The sequence below is a fragment of the Apodemus sylvaticus genome, chromosome 11, assembly GCF_947179515.1.
Source record: "Apodemus sylvaticus chromosome 11, mApoSyl1.1, whole genome shotgun sequence".
In the NCBI taxonomy this organism is placed as follows: Eukaryota; Metazoa; Chordata; class Mammalia; order Rodentia; family Muridae; genus Apodemus; species Apodemus sylvaticus.
Genome location: NC_067482.1, coordinates 80,836,807 through 80,855,920, shown reverse-complemented (window position 1 = coordinate 80,855,920; position 19,114 = coordinate 80,836,807). Strand labels below are relative to the sequence as shown.

Below are 19,114 nucleotides of genomic sequence, written 5' to 3'. Positions count from 1 at the left end.
CAGTCATCACCCACAGGTCCTGCGGAACACTGAGCAGGAGGATCCCTCTGTAAGTCAGTCAGTTCCTAGAATATGAGACAGGAGTTAGCTTGCTCTATGCCTAGGAAGCTGCCTGTGCACACGGGTCCTCTGGCCATGATTAATCTGGCAGAAGCCCATAGGAGCTGGTTGGAAAGGGCAGGCAGGAGGCTACTTACAGAGGTGGATACAAGATGGTCAAACGTCCATGGACAGAGTAGAGATGCGCAGCAGTTAAAAGCACTCGCTGCTCTTTCGGCAGAGTTCTGTTCCCAGCACCCACTTCAAGGGGCTTACAACCACTGTAACGTCAGCTCCAGATCATCCAACACCCCCTTCTTGCCTTCAAGGGCATCCTTACACCTCTCCCTCTCCTTCCCTCCGCCCCCCACACACAGAATAAATACAGCGTTTGAGATGAGCAACAGTTTGTACCTAAGAACCAAATGAAGACCAATCTGAGACCTTTGGGCCGGGTTATAACTTGTGAAGCCACTAATGATGGACCATCTTCACTATCAACTAGACTAAATCTAGAGTCAATTACAATGCACGCAGCTGCGAGAGGGTTTCTTGATTGGATTGTTGGAAGTTGGAAGGCCCACCCTAAACCTGGGCCCCACCTTCTGGTGGCAGCCCACACAAAAGGGTGAGGAGGAAGGTCCATTGCTGTTTGCCTACTCGCTCACACTCTTGCTGACAAGTTCATCTATGCTGTAATCCTTTGCTGGTATTAGAACCTGCTTCTCTGTTCCAAGAACACTGAGGACCAGGAGAGACATCCAGCCTGGTGACTGAAACAACTACCAAATTCTTCACCTTTCAATAGAGACAGTCATTGTTGGGCTAGCCATATCATAGCCTGCAAGCCACTGTAATAAATCACGTACCTTCTCCTATTCTTTTTTTTTTTTTTTTTTTTTGGCTTTTTGGATTTGGTTTTGTCGAGACAGGGTTTCTCTGTGTAGCCCTGGCTGTCCTGGAACTCACTCTAAGATCAGGCTGGCCTCGAACTCAGAAATCCACCTACCGCTGCCTCCCAGAGTGCTGGGATTACAGGCCTGCGCCACCACCACCCGGCTATTATTTATTTATTATGTAAGTACACCATAGCTGACTTCAGACACCCCAGAAGAAGGCATCAGATTTCATTACGGATGGTTGTGAGCCACCATGTGGTTGCTGGGATTTGAACTCAGGACCTTTGGAAGAGCAGTCAGTGCTCTTAACCGCTGAGCCATCTCTCTAGCCCCTGCCTTCTCCTATTCTATCAGTTCAGTTTCTTTAGAGAACCCCGACTAACACCCCATCTAAGGGGGATCTCACACTATGAGCCTAACTAGTACAACAGCTATCAAACTGCCTAGAAGCATATCCTGGTAACATCATGGTGGAGCCAAGCTTTAGAGCCAAACAGGGAAAAAAACAAAACAAAAAAAACAAAAAACCAGCTGAGGAGGAGCCTAATGAATGAATGTTCTTATGAGCCTATCAAAGGATCCTACCAGACTTTGATTTGGACACTTTAAAATGACCTGCTCTGTCTTCTTGGTTGTCTGTCTAGGGCTTATACTTTTTTTACTGGCTCACACCAGTTCTTGGGGGCATGGAACCATTTTTTCTGTTCAAAAGGCTCCAATTTCACTTTTCCCTCATGTTTCTTTCCAGGTACTTCAAGTTCCTCTTGAAAGTTCCTTTTCAAGAACTTCCTTTCCTCACTACATCAGGCTGCTATACAAATGGGACCATTAATGCAATTTCAAGGTCCCTTAGATGAGTCCGCTGGAAGGGTAACCCAACTGCCACACCTGATGGCCCCAATAAGCTCAAAGAAGTCATCCAGATTGTCATCCCAATTCCCAAATGATAGCTGGGGTTTGTTGAAATGAGTTTATGGAATCCTAGCAGTGGTTTGCTGCCCTCCCCAATGGTTTAGGTTCCTGAATAAAAGGCACACACCCAGCCTTTATGTTTTCATATGCTTTAACCAACAGCTAGGCGACTGCAAACCCCCATGCGGTTGGTCTTGGGTCCTTACTCACTAATTCTGTTCTGTCTTGGCCTGGACCCAGCTGGGCTGCGCTCTCAGCTCCTTCACAGAGGCTGAGCCTCCCTGTCTTCCTCTCTTTTCAGGCTTCCCTGTTGCAGAAAATATTAAAATGACCAGCACCCTTCCCGCTTTTGCCAGCCACTCTCTGCCCTGGCGTCCTGGCCGGCCATGCACTGGCAGGCTGTAGCTGGACTCTTTTATCTCATGGAGACTCTCTGGCCTGGAGCTCCCAAAATGTCTCTATCCAGCTCGCTAGGTTCCCACTGCCAGTTCACTACCACGCCAACCCCATGCTTCAAATCCCCCATGGCCTTTGTGGTGCATCTCAGGCAAACCCAGGCCTTGCCTCAGTACCTTTCTCTCTTGAACCACCAGGTGAAGGAAAACACAACACAAACTTAGTTCAGAAATGACAATAACTCAATCGTTGGGCACAGCAACTAAAATCCCAATCTGTATGCCTTATTAAATCTAAATCCGTTGATGGCAAATACTGCTGAATCAGACATGGAAACCAGGAGACTCTGGTAGCTACATCTTATCCTCGTGCTATCCCAGTGAAAAAGATTTAGCTCTCCCGCTTCCTCTCTTCCCCACTCCAACCTGGAAGTCCCACCTACTTCCCCAGTGATTGGCTCCTTTATTCACTAGGGGATTGGTTCACAGGAAATCACCTGAGCATGACTCACTCTTGTCCGCAGCCTCTCCGGCACAGCGTTAGCATCAACATACCAACAGCACCAGGCCCATCCACATGCTTGGCAAGCTCCTCTCCTCCACACGCTCCTGCTGTAGCAGATCTTCTCTTCCTCTCTCTTTCCTTCTGGTCCCAAGCCCTCAAATCCTCAAATCCTGCCACTGTTTCCCTCCCCAGTTATTGGCTGTTGGCATCTTTATTTACCAGAACAAACTGCTGGCAGGTTCCTAGAAGCTACATCCATTCACTCTCTACAGTTTGCGAGGAAACATAATTAGCATTCCTAATACAAGCAGCTACAAGGGTTGAGTGGAGATGATGGGAACAGGAGATAAAGATTAGGGAGACAGCAGGGCGGTGGTGGCGCACGCCTGTAATCCCAGCACTCTGGGAGGCAGAGGCAGGCGGATTTCTGAGTTCGAGGCCAGCCTGGTCTACAAAGTGAGTTCCAGGACAGCCAGGGCTATACAGAGAAACCCTGTCTCGGAAAAAAAAAAAAAAAAAAAATCAAAAAAAAAAAAAAAAAAGATTAGGGAGACAGTAGTTTAGGGCCAGGGGTCTTTGTTTGTTGGCTGTGAATGCCAGTTAGGAACTGTGGTTTCTTACCTTCTCCCAATGAGCACGTTTGTTTGAACAGTGTGAGACTCCAATCCACACTGATCACTTCTAGTGAATGGCTGTGGAACAGTATGTCTGGCTGTTCTTGGTAAGAATAGAATTTATCTATTCCCTAATTTTGCTTACCTCTTAAGAGGTTTTAGGATTACCTCTCCAGAGGGGTGAATGTTACAGTGGCTCTGGATGCCCCTGAAGAGAAAGCTGTCTCCTCCAAATCATGACAACAGATTCTACAGCTGGTTTGGATGGAGAGCAACAATTCCAAGTTACCCAAAACATAAGAGTTAATTCAGCTGGGCTGGTAATTGTCTTAGCCAGAGACCACACTTCAGAAAGGGGGCCAAGCAAAAGAGAAGGGTATAATAAATTAGCCTCTTAATGAGAATTATTTTTAAAAGATTTGTTTATTTTATGTATATGAGTACATTATACCTGTTTTCAGACACCAGAAGAGGGTATCAGGTCCCATTACAGATGGTTGTGAGCCACCATGTGGTTGCTGGGAATTGAACTCAGTACTTAGACTGATCTATCTCTCCAGCCCCAAGATTTTTTTTTTAAATCCACCGTTTTTCTTCCCTTCAGTTACTGGCCCAAGCCTGGGAGAGCTCTCCCAATACTCTGGGGATCCTTGCTCTTTACTCTGAAGCTCAACCCTCCCTATTCAGTGAGGTTTCTTGTCTGCCATGTAGCTGTGTGCTGGCTGAGCTCCATGCCTGACTCAATGGCATGGTCCTCTGTTCCTCTTCTCCATCTCCTTTCTCTTGGCCTATGAGACAAACTGTGTGTTTGCTGTAGAGGACAGAGCAAGGAAAGTGAAGCTCGCTAAACCCCTCAGAGCCCATAGATTGTGAGCCCCAGCCCAGAAACCACACACTGAGCAAATGAAGAGGACTTGAGTTTTGTTTTGATTTTATTGTAACTGTGTCCTGGTTCTTCTCTCTTGGAATAAATGTTTGTAACATGATTTTATAGGAACTTAACAGTTAGGAAAAATTCTTTATTTAGATTTTTGAGGACAAAATTTCTGTGTAGCCCTGAATGTCCTAGAACTTGCTCAGACTGGCCACAAAATCAGGACCCACCTGTCTCTGCCTCTGAGTGCTGGAATTAAAGTCATGTGGCACCATACTTGGCTTCAACTTCAGATATTTTAAAGAGATTGGACTTTAATTTTTCTAAAAAAAAAATATGTTCATTATATTTTATGTGTAAATGTTTTGCCTCCATGTATGTATGTGTACCACATGTGTGCTTGGTGACCATGGATGTCAAAAGAGGGCACCTGATCCCCAGGAACTGGAATATGAACTGCTGTGAACCACCACATGGATGCTAGAAATCAAATCTAAGTCCTTTGTAAGAGCAACAAGTGCTCTTAACTACTCAGCCACTTCTGCAGACTGTCCTTTTAAAGTGTTTAAGTTTTTAATGACTGTGGCACTTTTGGAATGAAAACCAAAGATTGTTCAGTGGTTAGAGCACTTGCTCTCAACACCTACATGGTCACTCACAAACATCTAAGTGTAGTCTAAGAGGATGTGAAACCCTCTTCTCGCCTCCATGGAGTACCAAGCATGCATATGAGGCACAGTCATACATGCAGAGAAAACACCAATATACATAAAAGAACTTAAAAAAAAAGCACATTATTTAAAAGTTGCAATGTATTTTGTATTGTGATATTATGAGATCTTGGGAATGAACAATAAAAGAAAAGATTATGGTTTAATAATAATATACTGGTAAATTAAGTTGAAAGAGGTTAGTTTTTTGTCAAGTTGACACAAACTAGGGTCATTTGGGAAAAGGTAATCTCAGCCAAGCCATCCCTTCCATTAGATTGTCCTATAGACAATCTGTGGGACATTTACTTGACTGATGTAGAAGAGCCCAGCCCACTGTGCATGGTGCCATACGTGGGTACATGGTCCTGGGGTACGGAATAAAGCAAACTGGCACACACCAGTAAGCAGCACTGCTCCGTGGCGTCTTCTTCAGTTTCTTCCTCCAGGTTCCTGTTCTAGCTTCCTCTGATGATGGACTACATAAGCTATAAACCAAACAAACCCTTTCCTCCCCAAGTTGCTTCTGGTTATGTGTTTATCACAGGAACAGAAATCTGATTGAGACACATACCCTGGATCCACTTGGTGGAAAGAATCATGTTAATGCTAAAAGTTAGGGTTAGAGGGCTGGAGAGATGGCTCAGTGGTTACAGGCATGACCTACTCTTCCAGAGCTCCTAAGTATGATTCGTGGTATCTATATAGGACATTTTACAACTACATGTAAGTGTGCAGTTCTTGAGCAACATATGCCCTTTTTTGGCCTCTGGAGGCACTTAACATATATGCAGGCAAAAAGGCCATACACACAAATTAAAAATAAGCAAATCCTTTCAAGAGGAGGTTATAAATACTATTTTGCAGTATAGAAAATCCAAACTTTTTTTTTTTTTTTTTTTTTTTTTTGGATTTGGTTTTTTCGAGACAGGGTTTCTCTGTATAGCCCTGTTCTGTCTTGGAACTCACTCTGTAGACCAGGCTGGCTTCGAACTCAGAAATCCGCCTGCCTCTGCCTCCCAGAGTGCTGGGATTACAGGCATGCACCACCACACTCGGCCCAAACTTTTAATACTATGTTTAAAAAAAATGGATCGTAAATTACAATATAATGCAGGGTATGGTGGCACATGCCTCTCAGGAGGCAGAGGCAGAGGCAGGTGGATCTCTGAGTTTGAGGTTGGCCTTGACTACCTAGTGAGTTTCGTGTCAACCAGGACTACATAGAGACCCTGTCTCAAAAATCCAAACCAAAGCAAAACGAAACAAACAAAAAACAACATAGAAATATAGAATTATTTTCTTTAGGAAAAAGAAGAAACGTAGATAACGCTAAAACGTTAACAAATGGCAAAGGGTGGATTAGTGGAACAGCAGAACAGAACTGGTTCTATTTTATTTTTCCTGCGATGCATTTACTAGACTCTAGGCTAATGGACTAACACAAAATCGTTACCTACAGGATGAAATACTCCCGCGGCCCATCCTCTCTGGCTACCCGCCAGACATTGCCACCGCTTCCCTAATCGCCAGCCCGCAGCTGCGCGCGCGCACTTGACACGGTCGCGTGACTCCGCCCCGCGAGCCTCCCGCTCGGCGCACGCCTCCACCCACTGAAGTCTGTGCCGGCGGCGGTTCCGCCTCGCGCGGGGCAAGTGTCAACGCGCCCTGCCGCACCTCAGCCCGTGGGGTTCTATTCGCTGCGGCAGCCCACGGAGTGGACGGGCGGGAGAACCCCGTTTCCGCCACTCTTACCTTCTGGATCCGCTTCAGAGCCATGCTCCCGCGGCTCGGGCCCCACCCGCCCTGCGGGGCAGCCGCCTGGGCCGCTGCGCTGCACGCCGGGAGCGGCGGTCTACGCGTGCGCGCCGCGGTGCACTGTGGGTAGCTTGTGCGCGCAGCAGTCCTGGCTCCCAGAACCCTGTCGCGCACGGTCAGTTACTCGGCCTTGGTCACTGGGCTCTATGCCTCTGGTTTCTGCTAGGCGAGGGCCTGGGCACCAGGACGTGCCTGACACCGCAGGTGCCACACGCAATGCTCTCTGCCCCTTCCTGGGCTCCTCCCCAGGCTGTCACTTAACTCCTGAGCTTAGTGGTTGTCAGCTCTGTAAGTATACATTCGCTTTTATATGCTTTCTGGGCAGAAGTGTTACAGATATTCCTGAATACGTGTAGGTACTGAACACAAATACATCTACAAGTCTGGAGAGCTGCATTTTCAGTAGTACTTACTTGGTTTCAATACACTGCCGCTACTGAGACTCAGCCCGAAAATGCACACCCCAAGCTAAACTGCTTCCCTTTCCCCAAGACATCCGAGGTGTTTAAGACCAAGTAGTAACTAACTTAGTAGTATGTCACAAAATCGATGTAATAGATTGTAGCCAACATCTTGAAAATGAAACAATGTGGTAAAATACAAAGTATCAGAGTATCTCATACAGTAAAGAATCTGGACTGTATATGTAAGTGATAATATATATATTTTCCAGACCAATATACCTAATAGGCTAATGCAGTTGCTTTGGACCAAAGGTGTTCCAACACCAGACTGGGCTACACAGTGAGTTTGAGGCTAGCCTGGATTGCAGAGTAAACATGTCTTTAAAAAAAAAAAATCCCCCAAAGGAAAATTTAAATCAAATAGAGGGGTTGATAGTAAATAAGAGTGCTTGTGGTGCAGGCCCGGGGACTTGAGTTCATGAGCACCCACATAAAAAGTGGAGCTTGGCTGCTCATGTCTCTAACCTCAGCACTGGGTGCATAGGGTGACGGGATCTCTGGAGCTAGCTTAGCATAGACGGTGAGCTTCCAGATAAGCGAGAGACCATGCACCAAAGGCAGTAAGGCACAGAGAGTGGAAGGATATATCTGGCGTTGTACTCTGGCCTCCATCATGTTGTGCACCAAATGCATACAAACCCTGCCCAAATCAGACAGCGAATTGGACACTTACAAGGTTTCCCAGCCAGATTCCTATATTCCATTTACCTATTCCCCTAATTTGTCCTAAATGCATGTCATGAACTGTCCTCTAAAATATCAGCCTTACCAAAATTCACCCTCTTCCAAAACTCCACAAGGAAGCCCTGTGGACTTGTGGGAATACATCCAGGGCTCTCTGTGATCCCTCAGGACCTGCTGTCTGTAAGCTTAACTTCCTTAACTTTAGTTATGCTATGGTGATGATGGCTCATGCCTTTAATCCCATCACTTTAGAGGCAGAGGCAGGCAGATCTTTCAAGACAGGGTTTCTTTGTAGCCCGGCTATCCTAGAGCTCACTCTGTAGACCAGGCTGGCCTTTATTCAGCTCACAGAGATCCACCCATCCTGCACCTTCTACATTTTCAAAAAAGATGTTATTTATTTTATGTATTTGAGTACACTATCACTGGCTTCAGACACACCAGAAGAGGGCATCGAATCCCATTACAGATGGTTGTGAGCCACCATGTGGTTGCTGGGAATTGAACTCAGGACCTGTAGAAGAGCAGCCAGTGCTCTTAACCACCAAGCCTTCTCTTCAGCCCCGTAATACATCTTGGCTCTTCTCTTTTTAGATTTATTTTATTTTATATATATGACTATTTGCCTGTATGTTTATATTTTATGTATGTATGTGTCCACAGTGGTTTGAAGAGACCAGAAGAGGGGTTGGAGTTCCTGGAACTGGAGTTAGAGATGGTTGTAGCCACCATGCAGTCCTGGGTCTTTTGCAAAAGCAAGTGTTCTAGACCACTGGGCTGGGCTATCTTTCCAGCCCTGTGGCCTACTTTTATCTAGAAAGCGTCCTTTGTTTTTCTTGAGTAATCTTCCAAAGCTAGTTGGAATGTCACTCAGATGGCTTAAGTACAAGACTTTCCTTCTGGAATCATGTTTTCATAGCCCAGCTAGGTGCACATTTCCAGTTGGATGCAGTAGCTCTCATTTGTACTACTTTGGAAGCTGAGATAGGAATATCGTGAATTGGGGGCCAACCTGGGCCACATGTAGATTCTCCCATTAAAATAAACACACAAATATAACTGAGGTTGGTGTCTTGTGCCTGTAATCCCAGCTCTTGGGAGGCTAAGACAAGAGGATTACTGTTAATTCAGGCCAGCCTGGATTACAAGTGAGTCCTTGTCTCAAAAAACCTAGCAGAGCCTGGCAGTATGGTGCACACCTCTAGTTCTAGTACTTAGGAGGCAGAAGCAGATCTCTCTGAGTTTGAGATCAGCCTGGTCTATATAGCACTAACCTATATAGTGCTAACCTGAGATCTTGTCTCAAAAAAAAAAAAAAAATTCAGGCAAGTAGGGGGCTGGAGAGAGGGCTCAGCAGTTAAGAGCACTGACTGCTTTTCTAGAGGTCCTGGGTTCAATTCCCAACAACCACATGGTGTCTCACAACCATCTGTAATAGAATTTGATGCCCTTTTCTGGTATGTGTGAAAACAGCTACAGTGTACTCATATAAATATAATAATAATGAAAAGAAAATCAGGTAAGCAAAAAACAACTACCCCCTACCCTAACATACACACAACTTTGATCACCTTGCAGAGAATGAGACTTTGGAACACTCAGCCCATATTACACCCTTTTGTCCTCGGGAGATCTATGTAGATGAGGGAGCTGAAATATTGCTAGAGCCAGTCAGAGCCAGAGCGATGGATAACTTCAAGGAAAGAGCTTTTTTCAGACATATCAGAGCAGGTATGTATGAACTCACAGGCTTCAGGCATGCAGAAGACTTGCACAAACTCAAGTCAGACAATCCTAGCACCAAGAAGGGGAAGTGGACACAAAATCCCACCCACCCTAGCCAAGAAGCATTCAAGTGAAGGCTGTGGCAGGAGTAGTCATTCAATACAAATTGGACTTCATGTATTTGTGGTTTTAAAGGAAAATACCATGAACTTGGATGTGTAGGTAGGTAGGATGTGGACGAAGGTAAAGAATATGTTCAAAATAAAGTGCATGAAATTCTCAAAGGATAAACAAAAAAACATTATTAAAAAAATCAGCTTATCCTTTGTAATAGAAGTGCTTGGGAGGCAGAGGTCAGAGGACTAGTGAGTTCAAGAGCAGTTAGGGCTACGTAGTGAGACCCTACCTAGCAAACAAAACAAAACCCTAGAGCAAAAAATAGTAAATATTAGTTCATGGTCTACCCATCCCATATTATTTAACCCTCTGTACATATCTTAGAACAAGTGACTCCAAGTTTTTTTGTAATTGCTTATATATTTGTCTCAGTGAGCCTGAGTTATGGTGATGGCCTGGGCAGTGGCTTTACTAATGACTGATTCTCTCTCTCTTTTTTAATGATTATTTTCACTTTATGTACATTGGTGTTTTGTCTGTGTCAGTGTCACATGTCTGTGAGAATGTCAGATCCCCTGGAACTGGAGTTACAAAAACTTGTGAGCTACCATGTGGTTGCTTGGATTTTGAACCTTAGTCCTCTTGATTGCTAATTGATCGAGGAGGGCTCTGCCCACTACAGGCAACACCATTCTCTAGTAAGGTGATCTTCAAGTGTATAGGAAAATGCATGAGACTTCATGCCAGCCAACAAGCAGCCACCTCTGTGGTCCCTACCCTATATCTTCGTGAAGTGAGTTCCAAGGTTGAATGTGATGCTGGAATGGAGTGGAAAGCAGGCCTACCTTCAAGTTCTGTCTTGACTTCCTTCAGTGATGGATTGTGACCTGGAATTATAAGTCAGTAAACCATCTCAGATTGCTTCTCATCAGAGTGTTTTATCACAGAAATGAATACAACAGTTCTTAGAAACCTGGTGCTTAGGAGGTGGAGGTAGAAGGAACTTAAATTTGAGTTCAGTCTATATTGCTATGTGATCTAGTTTTTGTATTTGAATGTAGCTCACAGTTCTGGAGACATCTAAGGTTGGACAGCTATAACTGCTCAATTTCTGATTCACAGTGCTCTGTGGTGCAAAGCTAGAAAGGCACACAGTGGTGCAAAAAATAAAGGTGCTAAACTTCCAAGATAGCTAACTCATTTCCTCAAGAACATTCTAAAGACTTAGTAATTAAGTGAATATTGTTCTTGCAGATCAATATCCTTTAACTCAGTTCCAGGGAATTTGATGCCTTTGACCTTTGGCTTACTTTCATTCACTTGGCACAGACACACATACACATAATAAAGAATAAAAATTTAAAAAAAAACCTTAAAACTTGCTTTGGAGCTGTAGCAAGCAGATTTTTGTCACTGTTGCAAATATCTGAAATAAAGATCTTAGAAAAGTTTGTCTGGTTTGCTGATATATATCCTTAAGTTCAGTCCTTGAGGAAGAGTCAGGAATATCTCTGGGTTTAAAGGCAGACTGGTCTATGTAACCTTGTCTCAAACAAAACAAAACAAAAACAAAAACATAGAGGGTTTATTTTGGTTCATCGTTTGGAAGTTTCAGTCCACAGTTGAACATCCATTGATATAGGACCTGTGGTAAGTCAGTACATTGTAGAAGCAGTGTGTGGAGGACACAGCTGCTCATCTTACTGCAGTCAGAAAAAAAGGGAAAAGACTGTCCCATCACCTCCTTCAAGGGCATGCACCCCTCACTTCCAGTCTCCGGTATAGACCAGTGAGTTGGCACAGCAGGGAAAGGCACGAGACCTGAGTTAGGCTTCCAGAGTCCACCTGGAGGTAAGAGAGAACTGACTCCACAAAATGTTTTCTGATCTTCACACATGCACCCAGACATGAGTGCATGTATATGCCCATATACACAACACACATACCACACATATATATACACATATACATACATACATGCACACACACACCAGAAACCTTGTGCACTTCTCTCCCTTCCCACTCCTGTGTTTCCTTGGTGATGGTCTTAGGCAGCAGTGCTTGCCTTGCACTCACTGTTGAGATTGGGCTATATGCTGCTCTGAATCACCCCATATTATATACAAGAGTGGCTTTCAGTCTGCGGGTTGCCCTGAGAGAACATTTATAAGCAGCTTTTGACTTAATTTTGAAATTGAAGGATCTTGCTCTGGATCCACAAGTAAACACCACCATCTGTCAACAATAGGGGTAGGTACCACTCATACAGCACAGGCTAAATGATTAATACTGACTCATGGAAGAAGAGAGGGTGCAAGCCTATAAATTTATTGGGGTGAGTTGAGACATTGGGGGCATGTGGTAGATTAAAATCATATCAAACTAATTAGATGCAAGAACTTACCTGACAAGCCAGCCTAGGGAAAAGGTCCTCAATCAGGAACCCCAAAAGTGGTAGACACTTAGCAAGCACTTCAGTGGGAATGGCCCAGCTCCTCTATCGTCTGATGTTTGGGTGTGTATCAAGGTCCACAGAATTCTAGACTGTTCCTTGGTCTCTGTGAGTCTTGGTCTACTACTGTTGACGTGTGGCTACCTTACTGCTGCTAGCCATCTAGCTGCTTGCTTTGTCTGTACTTGAACTGATCTTAGACATGGTCTGCCTTTGGCCTTGGTGCTGGAACTCTGCAGCTTTGCTTTCAACACTGTTGACAATAGCTTCTTTCCCATTGTCTTAGTCACTGTTCTGTTGCTGTGAAGAGATACCATAACCAACGAAACTCATAGAAAGCATTTAATTGGGACTTGCATGCAGTTTCAGAAGTTTATTATCATCATGGTGGGAAGCACTGTGGCATGCAGTTCATGCATGGTTCTGGAGAAGTAACTTAGTTCTGCATCCAAATCTGCAGGCATCAGGAAGTAGCCACTTCCCAGGAAGTGGGCCTGGCGTGGGCTTTTGAAATTGTAAAGCCCACTCCCAGTTGTGCAGTTCCTCCAACAAAGCCATCCCTCCTAAACCTTAAGTATCACCACTCTCTGATGACTAGGCATTCAAATATATAAGCCTGTGGAGCCATTCTTAGTCAAGCCACCACACCAGAGGTTCATTATGCTATCAATACAGATTCTTTTTGCATTTCTCTCAGCTCACTTTAACTCTGTTACAGCCTCCCTAACTTGTTTTTTTTTTAATTTTCTTTTTTTTAAAAAAATATTTATTTTATGTATGTGAGTACACATCAGATCCCATTACAGATGGTTCCGGGCCACCATGTGGTCGCTGGGAATGGAAGAGCAGTCAGTGCTCTTAAACTCTGAGTCATCTCTCCAGCCTAATATTTTTTCTGTAAACTAAATATATGCATGTGTGTGTGTGTGTGTTATATATATAATGTGTGTATGCATGTCACTTGGGAGGTAGAAGTGGGCAGATACTGAACAACCAGGAGAACTACATACATAGACCACATCTAAAACAAACAAACAACCCTAAAAACATCACCACTACCACCAACACCAACAAAAACCTATGATTGGAATTAAGGGACTAGGTATTACTGGGTGTTGCTACTTTGTGGAGTTCTTCTTTTTCCTACTCTTTATACCCCTGGTTTCATCCTCTAATAATAGATAAACAAGGATAGAGGGGAGAGAGGAATTAGGAAAATCCCTGAATCTAATTTCTTGTGTTTCTTTTTTGACCATGGTTACTGACAAACCATAACCAACCTCACTCACCCACCCAAAATCAGAGCTCTAGCATTTATCCTCTATAAAGTTCCCAGAATTTTTTAAAATCACAGTACTGTAGAAACTATCTGCAACTTTCAAAACCATGCCTCTGCTAGAGCATAGTCGGCTGCTGAGGACAGTCTAAAGCAGCCCCACATCCCTACACCTGGGATAAAATGGAAGCACATTCTTATAATAGTTCTACATTTTTAAAAAAGAAACCAAGTTCCAAAATTACCTCTATACTGAAGAGATGGCTCAGTGATTTAAGTATTTGTTATGCAAATGTGAGGACAGGAATTCTGATCGCCAAGGTAAATACCAAGATGGTATTGCAACTGTAATTTCAGCCTCAGAAAGCAGAGACAGGTTATCCACTAAGCAAGCTGACAAAGGAGACTTGGCTCAAGCTCTGGGTTTGCTTGAAGGACTCTGCTTCCTTGAATAAAAATAATTGGTGATTGTTGGTCTGAGTTCTACCCTGCTATAGGGCATGGCCTCCTGGAGGCAAAAGGTTCAACTGCGCTTATCTCACACCATCACTAGCAGGCGCTGGGCTTCAGGGAGGTGCAGAGACACTGCTTGTGTGTGTGTGTGTGTGTGTGTGTGTGTGTGTGTGTGTGTGTGTGTGTGTGTGTGTAAAGTTCAGTCTGAGATGTGGGAGCTTGGAGCTGGTATTTCCTGACTTCTGGGCCCCTAGTCGCTGCTGGAGATCCACCAGCACAGAGAAGTCAAGAACGAAGTGTTAAGACCTGAAGAGCCTTGCTCGAGAAGACCCCCTCTCAAGGAGACGCAGAGGCAGCAATCGATGCAAAGGCAAGAGGTTTAGTGAGCCGATTGCTCAGGGTTGTCTTGCCCACAAAGGAGGTGACCATGAAGGGACATTACAGGCAGTTTTCATACTTTTTAGAGGCACAGGTTATATCAGTCAAGTTGCAGTTTAAATCCATTAGCTAACATCTATTAACTATTGATCTTTAGATCTGCCTGGGATTTTCCGGAGGTCATGTGGTTATCAGTTAACACATTCTGTGGTGATTCTTACTCAAGCATGTCCAGTGCATGGAGAACAGAATTTGGCCTATCTTTGACCCAGGCAGGAGCCGGAAGCTGTAAAGAGGATGTGGGGCTAAAAAGGCACTTGGGGTATCTTTAACTAAGGCAATTATGAAGACTCTGAATTCTTTCCAAAGTTGGTCAGATAATTCTTGGAACAAAGAAGGCGAGAGGTCATTGGAGCCACAATCATTACTTCTCAGTCGGGGGTCCCCAGATCTGCGAAGAGGCTGGGGCCATGGTGGGTCTCAGAATCTTGTATATCCAGGCACCTCTGGGAGTCGTAGTAGAGCTGAGAATGGAGTTGTGTGCCTGCAGGCTGTGAGGATGGGCAGGGGCGAGGAGGGAGGGTTGGGGGAGGGGAGGGAAGCTCTGGCTTAGTCAGAGACACTTGTCATTAGCTTGGTGGCAGTTATGGCTAGGAATGCAGATGGGCCTTCTACAGGAGATTTAGGCAACAGCTCTGTAGTCAAAGACCCCTTCCATGCTGCCCACTGTAATTCTTGATGAAATAGACAGTTGATGGTTCTAAACTGTTTATTGACTGTTCATTGGGGAAAAAGGATGCAAATGTACCAACTTCTCAGGGTGGACCTGAGATTAAATACCTATTGCAGAGAGGAATGTCTGGGAAGGGAAGCTTATTGGCTAAACCCTCTAGGTGCCTCATTAGCATGGAGAACTTTGTTCTGGGCCTATGTGACCACAGGTCACATTTCCTAATACAAGGAGTGTGGCATGTGTTCCAGGCCAGGAATTTGGCAGAGAGCAGGGAGATGCCTACCATCTCAGGTGTGAGTTTTCAGGATTTCAACTTGCTCTACCCAACAAACTTCCTGGCATGGATTACTGTCCCACAGGTGATGATCTCCAAAATCAGCATCAGGGTTCCACATGTAAACATGCATGCACACAGGACAAAAATATTGTAATGAAAGGACCTGCATTTGCCTTCACCAGATTACCAAGGTAAACAGGATTATCTGGTACATTGTTGCCACTGAAACCACTGAATCTTGTAAGTTTAGTGTTTATGTTTCTGGCACAGTATGCTCACAACACTTAGTTTGTAGTGGAGGAGAACCCTGAAGTTTTTATTCTGCCCCTACCTCTAAGTTCTGGGATTATAAGACTTTTCTACCTCCCTCCCTCAGTCTTTCATTTGTAAGCTTTTTATTTTTCTGTAAATATTTTTGTATGTGTGTCTCATCACCTTGATAGAACTTTTAGTCCTATACTATAACACTAAACCACTGTAGATGTAATAAAATAGGTTTCTCTCCTTTGTTCCTCCCTCCCTCCCTCCCTCCCTTCCTTCCCTCTTTCCTTCCCCCTTCTCCTTTCTTTCTTCTTCCTTTTACTCCTTTCTCTCCCTCAGTTCTAGGTTAAGGAACAGGCAAGACAACAAAGTACTGCAGTTTCTAAGGGCTAATCAGGATGACCAAGATATGTGAGCCTTCTTCCCTGTCCTAGCCCAAAGTCAAACTCTTGCCTGAAGTCTTCTTCTTTGTTCTGGCTCAAAATCAGATTCCAGCCTGAGCTTACTTCCCTGTCCTAACCCAGTGTCAGATTCCTGCCTGAAGCCTACTTCCTTGTCCTGACCCAATGTGAAATGCCTGTCACAAGGCCCCAAAAGCTCTCCACACACTTCTTTTCTTTTGGAGACAGTATTTCACTATGTAGCTTTGGCTATCCTGGAACTCACTACGTAGACCAGGCTGTCCTCAAACTACCAGAGGTCTACCTGTATCTCCTCCCAAGTGCTGGCTGTTTCTAATTTTCTTTAACTAAATTCTGAGGAATATCAGTCAGTAGGTTATTTTCTTCATATAGCTTTATTTTATTATTATTTTTTGGAAGTGTTTGAGCAGGATTGAGGTTAAATACCTAAAAAATTGGAAGAACTCATCAGTAAAGACATTTGGTCTTAGACTTTGGAAGGTCTTGATTAGTGATTCAGTATTTTTACTTTTTACAGGGCCATTTGGATTCCCAGTGATTTTCCTTTATTTACTTATATATGTGTCTATGTGGTCATGTCTATTAAAGGTCAGAAGACAGCTTGTGAGGGTTGGTTCTTTCCTTCCACCATTGTAACAATATCTTTTACCTGCCAGATGAAATTGTCGTCCTCGAGGCTTACTGCTGAATAAATTCACCCTTTCTAGCTCTTTCTGTTCTTTTGGTGGCTGGTTCGACTTAGCTGTTCTTAAACTGGCTTCTCTCAACTTCTGACTGAATTGCTTTGCTTGGCTTCAAAATAAATACTTACTTCGAGATCCACTGAGTGAGACGCCAAGGTACAGAGCAATGCAAAAGCAAGAGATTTATGTTCCAGTGTTTCGGGATCAACCTTCAATTACTCCCTCAAGGCGAGTTACTAGAAGGCGACCCTGAATGGTTATTACAGCAGTTTTTATACATTTTAGAGGCACAGGTTACATCAGCAAGGTTACAGTTCAAACCTATTGGCTAAGCATATTGACCTTTAAATCTATTGGCTAGCAAGCATGACATACATTCGAACTTTACCTGGGACTTTCCAGAGGGTCAGCTGACTATTAGTACATTCTGGGTTTTGGGTTTTTTTTTTTTGTTTTGGTTTTACAAGACAGGGTTTCTCTGTGTAGCCCTGGCTGTCCTGGAACTCACTCTGGAGACCAGGCTAGGCTCGAACTCAGAAATCCACCTGCCTCTGCTTCTTAAGAGCTGGGATTAAAGGCGTGCGCCACCACTGCCAAATTCTCAAGGCTTGAGAATTTTTTACTCAAGAATGTTCCTGTGGGTGGAGAATGGAACCTGGCCTAGCCTTAGAGCCCTTCATTCTCATTCTCTCTCTCTCTCTCTCTCTCTCTTTTGTGGGAAGCCGTCCTGAGCTATTCAGATTTAATGCTTACTCATGGCCCTAAGGTGGAGGCTACTAAAATATGAGAACAATTAACAGAGTCTTCCCCAGGAGCTGTCGGTGGAGAAGAGTGCGAGTTCCTGCCCTAACCGTGGAATGCTCCTGCCGGCCTTAACTCCGGGAGTCCTCACCAGATGACCTCCTCAATTCCTTCCCTCCTTTGCTCTTGTGTGAAGGTCAATTCCTTCTCTGTAAGCCTTAAAAACCCACTTACCTCCCCGACATTAAATGAAGCCTTGACACAACCTAGACTCTGATTTTGTTAGTGTGCTTGGCTTCCCTTTTCTCTTCCCCCCCCATTTTTGACCCTCAGGTAGTGCCTCTTCAAGACCCTGGAATAACTGGACCTGCTGGACGGGTCATTGTTCTCATATTTTAGCAGCCACCACCTTAGGGCCATGAGTAAGCATTAAATCTGAATAGCTCAGGACGGCTTCCCACACTCACTCTCTCTCTCTCCTGTGCTGTTCTCCTGAGAGTTGGGCATATAATATCTCTACTCATTGTCAAATCTTTCTCTGATTCATCACTTTGTCTGCCCCTCAACTAGACATCACTTTCAAACATGGCTACTTCCCTCTACACTAACTTCATTGTTTGGGACTGAAGGTATGTGGTATGTATGCATTCTAGCCAGATCATATCTTTGGATGTGATTCCTTGCCAGAATAACCATGTTGCTGGGTTAAAATTCCTCTACACACCTTGTGGGTTCTGGGGATCAAGCTTGGGTCCTCAGTCACGGGAATAGGCAGGCACCTTTGCCTGTTGAGCCATCTTGCAGACCCAGATTTTCACTTTGTTTTTCTTTCTTTTCTTTTCTTTTTTTTGGACTTGGTTTATGTTACAATTTGAAAGTGAAATGTCCCCCATGGCCTATGTGTTTGCATACTAGTGACACTGTTTTGGGGGTTGTGGAGCCTTTAGGAAATGGGGCCTAGCTTAGCTGAAGCAAGTAGGTTATGAAGTCCCAAGGGATCTTATGAGTTAGCTTAGCTTAGCTTCTTGCCAAGTCTGTTTTCTAATAGCCAGTACAATGCAGACATCATTCCTATGATCCCGCTACCATGCTTTGCATGTCACGATAGACTTACTCTCAAATGAACCAAAATAAATTCATCCCTTCTTAAATTGTCATTAGATATTTTGTTACAGTGATAAGAAAAATGATTAATAACTTCAAAACAATCTATATTTCTGGAAATTTACTCATTTCATCTGGATTATCTAAATTGTTAGTATATAGCTGTTCTTTTGATTTTGTAAGATTAATAGCAATGTCTCCATTAATGTTTCTGATTTTATTTGTGTATGCTTTCCCCCCTTTGTTAATTTGATAACAAATTAGTTTTTGTTAGTTTGTCAACCTTTTTTTTTTTTAAAGATTCATTTAGTATATATAAGTACAGGGTAGCTGTCTTCAGACACACCATAAGAGGGCATCAGACATCCTTACAGGTGGTTGTGAGCCACAATGTAGTTGTTGGGAATTGAACTCAGAACCTCTGGGAGAGCAGTCGGTACTGTTAACCTGTGAGCCATCTCTCCAGCCACCCCCCCTTTTTTTTTCAAGAAACAAAACTTGTTTTTAAATTATGTGTGTTTGTGTGAGTAAATGTACATGATTTGTGTGCCCACTGAGGCCTGCAGCATTGGATCTTA

The 19,114-nt window shown here is 44.0% G+C and overlaps 2 protein-coding genes across 10 annotated transcripts in view; one reads left to right on the top strand and one right to left on the bottom strand.

Annotated features, from left to right (window-relative positions):
• Ube2d4 (ubiquitin conjugating enzyme E2 D4 (putative)) overlaps positions 1-6,820 on the bottom strand; it is a 29,747-nt gene extending 22,927 nt beyond the window's left edge. For 5 of the 9 annotated variants that reach the window (XM_052198258.1, XM_052198257.1, XM_052198260.1 and 2 more), the window contains exons 1-2: positions 6,704-6,795; positions 2-65 (exon numbers count right to left, since the gene is read on the bottom strand). In XM_052198258.1, coding sequence (XP_052054218.1) covers positions 2-65; positions 6,704-6,727 — 88 coding nt within the window. In that variant the 5' untranslated portion in view covers positions 6,728-6,795. Of the gene's footprint in view, position 1; positions 66-6,703 lie in introns of all 9 variants that reach the window. The other 4 variants (XM_052198261.1, XM_052198263.1, XM_052198256.1 and 1 more) reach the window with 2 other exon arrangements.
• Positions 6,821-6,834: 14 nt separating this feature from the next.
• The window catches only part of Urgcp (upregulator of cell proliferation), a 46,966-nt gene continuing 34,686 nt past the window's right edge, over positions 6,835-19,114 (top strand). The window contains exon 1 of the mRNA XM_052198226.1: positions 6,835-7,054. The gene's annotated coding sequence lies outside the window, so the exon portion shown is untranslated. The remainder of the gene's footprint in view (positions 7,055-19,114) is intronic.